We start from the raw sequence: 7,151 nt of genomic DNA, 5'->3' as shown, positions 1-7,151 counted from the left end.
GGCATTTAGTCAGAGGGGAGTGGGCACCCATAAATGCTCAGGGTCAACCCTTACCCTATAACAGCCCAGAATTATTTCATCAAATGGAAGGGCTGATTAATCGGGCACGCAACAGATATAGGATGAGAGCAAATTATACAGAAATAGGGAGAACAAAGCAAATTGATAATGAGGTCTTTGATGCGTATCGAGTGCGCATGACAAAAGTGTTTAAAGCACACAGTGGACTGGTGGAAGATAATGCACCTCAAGGTGCTTATCAACAGCAACTAAAAAATGCCATCCACGCAGGGTCCAGGCCAGCAATACATAGCTGGGTAACCAAACATTATATAGGCTTTAACACTGGAACTTTGGAGGACTACATAACTCACGCCCTCCATGCAGAAAAGGTGGTGAAAGAAAAACAGAAAGAAGTGAAAGCAATAAAAGACACTTTTTTGGTAGAAGAGGACAGTGACACTTTTTACCAAGATGCAGACCGAGGGTGGAAAGGTCAGAGGGGGCGAGGAGCATCTAACAGAGGAGGCTTTAGAGGCAGAGGCAGAGGAAAAGGATTTGGACAATTTGGTGAAATAAAATGCTGGAGTTGTGGAGAAATAGGTCATATGGCACGTGACTGCACAAATGGACAAAAACAATTATGACTAGATCAGGATCGAAATAAATCAGATCCCCATGTAACAGAGTGGGAATCTAACTGCCAAAATGAAATAGAGATTAGCCTAAATATACAGGAGATATTTTCTTTAGACACAAAGGGGCCGCAGATTAGATTACTGGTAAACGGGGAGGCAATCACTTTCTTATGTGACTCAGGAGCATGTAAAACAGTCTGTAAGGAGCCAGTACCAGGCGCGCGCGTGTCAGGGAAAAAGGTGGGGGTCAAAGCTGCAAATGGGCTAATGACCCTTGTCACAATGTCTGAGCCAGTTTGGATAAGAGATCCTGAGGGTGAGGCATGTAACATACCGGTTCTGCTGTATCCCGACTGTCCAGTGAACTTATTGGGAAGAGATGGCTTGACACAATTGAAATTGGCATTGGTAACTGATGCAAATGGGAAGCTGGTGGTAAAGAGAAGGGATGAATTGCTGGGCGGTGATGTGATGGTTCTCCAGGGTACAGGACGACCATTTTATTACTATGCTTTGGGCGTACCAAACATACACCCAATGAAGGTTGCAGAAGCGTTACTCAATGAAGGAGAAAAGTCTCTGACAAAACCGGAAGAAAAAATGCAATCTGATGATTTGCATGTCACCACCTGGTACAAAACTTTTCCAGGACCTGACAAATTGTACTATGACACTCTTATGAAGTTGTCACCAGTTGGTGCCACAATCACATATCTGTACTCAGATACTGAGAGTGTGGCAGCAGCAACAATAAAACTACCAAAAGAGATAGATCGAAAAATAAATAAGATGATTTATCCACTGCATGTATCATTGTTCCGGGGCAAACATATGGAATGGAAAGATTTAGGGGAATTCGTAGAAGAGGGAGAAAATGCCACTGATTGGGTCGCAACGTCAGTAAACACATGGAGAAGTGAAAGCACAGGAATGACACGAAAAGCATTGAATTGGACAACCCACGTTAAAGGGGAAGTCCACATGAAATCTGATGAAGGAATGTGATCCGTACTTTTAACACAAGAAGAAGAGGAATTGTTGGCAGAAGTACCTCTACAGTTGTGGTCCCAAGGACCAACTGATGTTGGATTAATAAAAGGAATCTTGCCAGTAACAGTTAGATCAAGAACAGAATATAGGCCATGCATTAGACAATACCCATTGAAAAAAGATGCAATGGAAGGCATAAAACCAGTAATAAGTGATTTAATCCAAGCAGGGGTGATAGTAAAATGTGATGATTCGCCCTGCAACACTCCAATTTTCCCTGTGAAAAAGGCACCACCCTCCACAGGATGGAGAATGGTGCAAGATTTGCAGGCAGTAAACAACGCCGTCATTCAAAGAGCTCCATGTGTACCAGACCCACATACGCTGTTAAATTCATTAAGACCTGATGTTAAGTATTTTACTGTAGTAGACATCAGCAATGCATTCTTTTCCATACAAATTGATAAAGGAAGTCAATTTTGGTTTGCATTCACATATGAGGGACAGAGGTATACGTACACCAGGTTACCTCAAGGGTATTGTGAAAGTCCTACTATTTATTCGCAAGCCATGAATGCAAGCATGTCCACTTTTCAACCTACAGGAGGAAGCCAAATTTTGGTGTATGTAGATGATGTGTTGTTGGCCTCACCCGATGAGGAAAGTTGTAAACGAGATACCATAGAATTGCTCTGTCATTTGGCAAAACAGGGGCACAAGGTGAACAAAAGCAAGTTGCAGGTGTGTAGGTCAGAAGTAAAGTATTTAGGACATAATTTAAGTGCAGGTGGAAGAACAATTGTTTCAGATAGAAAAATTGCCATACTGCAAGCGCCAAAACCAATAACAAAGAGGCAAATGATGTCATTCTTGGGGTTAACAAACTACTGTAGATGTTGGGTACCAAATTATGCAGAAATTACAGCACCACTACAGAGATTAATGTATGAAAAAAATGTGAAAATGTCATCACCAATTGAATGGTCAGAAGAGGCAGAAGAGGCATTTTGTGTGATAAAACAAGCGTTGGTGTCGAGCACAACCTTAGCATTACCAAATTATGCTAAACCTTTCATCCAAACTGTGGACTGTAAAGGACATTTCATGACGTCATTGTTGATGCAGAAATCGGGAGATAAATGTCAGCCAATAGCGTTTTTCTCAACTAAATTGGACAATGTAGCATGTGCGCTGCCACACTGCGTAAGGGCAGTAATTGCAGCATCTATGGCAGTGGAAGCAAGTGCGGGAATTGTGCTGTTTCACCCATTAACTCTTAAAGTACCTCACGCGGTGTCAGCCCTGCTTTTACAGACCAACATGACTTTCTTATCACCAGCAAGGCATTTGTCATGTATGGCAACTTTGCTGTCGCAACCCCATTTGACTTTGGAGAGATGCACAATATTAAATCCAGCCACATTGATTCCAAGTGAGGAGGAGGGTGAAAAACATGATTGTCAAGAATTGGCCGAGAAAACAGTCAAATGTAGAACAGATTTACAGGACACACCTTTGAAAAAGGGGGAAATCCTGTATGTAGATGGGTCATCAAGGAAAAATGAACTGGGAAAAACGTTAACTGGGTATGCTGTTGTAACAAAAGATAAAGTGTTGAAAGCAGAAGCCTTACCGTCTAATTACTCTGCGCAAGCTGCCGAATTGGTCGCATTAACTGAAGCATGTAGGCTGATGAAAGATAAAGTGGCGACAATTTACACAGACAGCCAATACGCATTTTCTACTGTCCATGTGTTTGCGCAATATTGGAAAAATAGAGGAATGGTGACCTCAACTGGGAAAAATGTGACCCATGGCAAGTTACTAGAAGAACTCTTGGAGGCAGTTCAAATGCCACAAGAAGTAGCTATATGCAAATGCACATCACACACACACAAGACTGATGAGGTGTCAAGAGGAAACGAGTTTGCAGACAAGGCCGCAAAGGCTGCTGCAGAAAAGGCACCAACACTTCTATATACACAGGATGCAGATCAAATCACCGACACAATTCTAAAAGATATGCAACAACAAAGTCCACAGAATGAAATTCAATCTTGGATTAAAAAAGGGGCAAAAATGGTGAATGACATCTATGAGTGACCAGAAGGCAGACCTATCTTGCCAAAGAACCTGTTCAAATGGGCAGCAATATTGACACATGGCGCGACGCATGTGTCAACAGGGGGGATGGTAGGGCAGGTCAGCCACATTTATACAACATACGGATTTAATTCTTATTCAAAAACTTTTTGCAGAGCCTGTTTAACGTGTGCTAAACACAATCCACAGGGTAATCTTAGACCGAGGCGAGGGAAATTTCCCCAACCAAAATATCCATTTCAAGTAATACATATGGATTATATTGAACTAAATCGTGATGATGGGAAAAAATACTGCCTGGTCATAATAGATGCATTCACAAAATGGATTGAATTGGCTCCAACCAGAAAACCAGATTCTCTAACAGTGGCAAAAACGTTATGTAGAGACATAATACCGAGATACGGGATCCCGGAAAGAATCTATAGTGATAATGGGACACACTTTGTGAATCAAGTGATAAACAAAATAGGCACAATGTTCCATATAGAATTAAAAAATCATTGCTCTTACCACCCGCAAAGTGCCGGAATGGTGGAAAGAGTTAACGGGACAATAAAAAACAGATTGAAAAAGTGCATGGAGGAAACCGGAAGACCATGGACAAAATGTCTAGATTTGGTTAAACTATACATAAACATTACAAGCACTGAGGGTTTAACCCCATATGAAAAACTGTTTGGGCGACGATATAGATTACCATATTTTAAAAACGAATGGGAAACTGATGATGATTCCAATCTGGCAGATTACATGAGAAAAATATTTGAGAAGCAAAAAAAACAAACCACTAATGAAGATGTGTCTGTCCCTCAACAGGAACTGGAATTAGTGGAACCAGGTGATTGGGTTCTCATTAAGAGCATCAAAAAGAAGCACTGGCATTCTCCCAAGTGGGAAGGGCCATACCAAGTGTTGTTGACCACTCCAACAGCGATCAAAATAGCTGAGAGGTCAACCTGGATACACCTGACACATTGCAAGAAAGTCATTTCCTTTGAGGTAACGTCCGACAAAAAAAGTGAACAAAAGTCTGATTAAGGTGACCTTACCTCTCAGTGAAATGACAATGCCAAGGAGGTGGACAAATGGGGCTGTTGCATGCCTGGCAGCCGCATTTGTTGACCTTATGTTGTTTTTAGCAATAGGGTATTTGTGGGAACCAGTGGGGGCACGCCCAGCCATGATGAGTGAAGCAGAGATGGACGGGCAATTTAACCACACCGCCTTCAAAAATATCATTCCATCATATCGGGCTAAACGACAAATTGGACCTGTTATTGAGTCTGCGGGACGAACTACAGACAGGTGTGTGAGAATGTCTGGCAGTAGTGTAGAATTATTGCACCAGAAAGGGACAACGGTAACTTATCAATTTGACCTCTGCAGTGTAATTCATTGTGGTGGATCCAGAACGCCATGGAAAAAGTATGATGTTTACATGTGTACTTTGAAAGCAAATGCTGTGGAAGCAGTACCATGGTGTCAATGGGGAAATGTGCTGTGGAATACTGGGCCTAAGGGGTATGTTGCCTTTTACACTAGGCCATGGGAATGGATGTTAGTGAAGGGGATTACTTTGGCTAGAGGGCAAATGCAACCATTGAAAGATGGCCAGCACAACCCACTTTTATTGACTATATCAAATCTTAAAAGTAACCCATACTCATTTCGAACAGTGGGGGGTTATGGATCGTCTTTTTTACCATTACCAGGTTGTGGGGGGGTGTCTTCAGTTAATGATTTTTATCTAGTAATGGGCGTAGATATGCCGGGTGAAGACCCTTTGGCTCTGATAAAGATCAAATTAATCGACGAGAAACAATCACAAAAATTAATCCATCAAAGCCTGCCTGATCAAAAAGATACCACTCGAATTTCTTTGCCACAGGTACCTTCTGTAATGGCAGTAAATCTATCGAGAATGGATGTGGATGATTGGTTTCAAGTGACTACAGGTGTAACTGGCAAGAGTAATAATTGGTTGTTATTGGCAGAACAAGCTGCACAGGCAGCAAAGACTGAATGTGTCGTATGCATGGGTCCCCGACCATTGTTGTATGTTGTCCCGTCGCCATTATCCAAAGATTGTGTGAAATCTGTTATGACTACTGCAAATCCTAGCCTAGAGTGTAAAGCGTGGGACAAAGTGTTCCCTATGACATCTGTTCAAGAAAAAAAACCATTGTTTTCAAGAAATGTAGCCAAAGGTAATTTTACGTGTATTTACATAACAGGATCTGGGAAAAAGCTGGGAAATCTGTCAGATGACTGGTGCAGTGAAAAAATTGAAGCCGATGTATCCTTTGTTCCTGTGTCACGAAGTGATATATGGTGGTGGTGCGGTGATGATAGAATTTTTGATCGTCTGCCAAAAAACCATACGGGTATTTGTGCTTTAGTCACGTTAATTTTGCCCACCTCCATATATCCAGTGACTGCCATGAATCTTGTGGTAGAGGAGCAAAGGGTGATGCCGGTGGAATGGGCTAAAGTCGGTAGAAGCAAAAGATCTTTAAATTGGAAAGGTGACCATGATCCAACTTATATAGATGCAATTGGAGTACCCCGAGGGGTTCCTAGTGAATACAAATTAGTTGACCAAATTGCAGCTGGATGGGAGTCTTCCCTTTGTTGGTGGTGTACGATAAACAAAAACGTAGACAGGATAAATTACATCCATTACAATGTGCAGAAATTGGGCAATTGGACACAAGCTGGGCTTGAGGCCGTGCACGAACAGCTAGCCACAACTTCCCTAATGGCTTTCCAGAATCGCATTGCTCTTGATATGTTGTTGTCTGAGAAAGGGGGGGTCTGCGCCATGTTCGGAGAACAATGCTGCACCTTCATCCCCAACAACACTGCCCCTGATGGGAGCCTGACGAAGGCCATTGCAGGCCTGCGATCCCTCAACATGAGGATGAAAGAGCACTCTGGTGTGGACACATCGGTGTGGGACAACTGGATGAATGCCTTTGGGAAGTATAAAGCCCTTGTGTCCTCAATTATAGTATCAATTGCAGTATTTGCTGCTATACTCACCTTGTGTGGATGTTGTTGTATTCCATGTCTGCGTGCTCTGTTTAAGATGCCCGGGTATGCCTCATGTCTGAACGCCAGCATGATGATGATAACGATGATGATGACGGAATGCTTTCATTTGAGTTCGCAGACTTTTTCCCAGATCTGTGAGTTCCTGAATGACTGTGTCGCAACGATTATCCTTTTGTTGTAAACATATTTGTGCTCATACTTGTGATCCGACAACTGAAAATCGAGAGAAGTGGTTGTGTTTGGTGATGTATTGATTGAGCAAATATGTGATAAACAGGAGGGAAATGTTGGAGTAACCTCGGGAAAGCCTTGGCCTGCCAGACCAGGGGGGCTTATGTTTTACGAGTTTACGACTCTCCTTTG

At 42.4% G+C, this 7,151-nt stretch overlaps 2 protein-coding genes across 2 annotated transcripts; both read left to right on the top strand.

Moving 5' to 3' along the window:
* Positions 1–541: 541 nt before the first annotated feature.
* On the top strand, positions 542–5,509 carry LOC147037996 (uncharacterized). The gene has a single exon (XM_085905079.1). It carries the CDS (start codon positions 1,815–1,817, stop codon positions 3,729–3,731), a length of 1,917 nt encoding a protein of 638 aa, XP_085761205.1. The 5' UTR covers positions 542–1,814; the 3' UTR covers positions 3,732–5,509.
* LOC147037995 (endogenous retrovirus group FC1 member 1 Env polyprotein-like) lies at positions 5,500–6,787 on the top strand (the record flags this gene model as incomplete). Its single annotated transcript, XM_085905078.1, has 1 exon — positions 5,500–6,787. A coding segment is annotated over exon 1 (1,288 nt), but the record flags the coding sequence as incomplete, so codon positions are not given.
* Positions 6,788–7,151: the final 364 nt, after the last annotated feature.

Source organism: Syngnathus leptorhynchus, unplaced genomic scaffold (genome assembly GCF_054491065.1).
Source record: "Syngnathus leptorhynchus isolate UIUO unplaced genomic scaffold, UIUO_Slep HiC_scaffold_99, whole genome shotgun sequence".
NCBI lineage: Eukaryota > Metazoa > Chordata > Actinopteri > Syngnathiformes > Syngnathidae > Syngnathus > Syngnathus leptorhynchus.
The sequence above is the reverse complement of the archived record's forward strand: the minus strand, read 5'-3'. Positions and strand labels throughout refer to the sequence as shown.

Coding starts and splice junctions, on each gene's coding strand:
- LOC147037996 (XM_085905079.1), top strand. CDS start 1,815: ATGGAAGGCATAAAACCAGTAATAAGTGATTTAATCCAAGCAGGGGTG.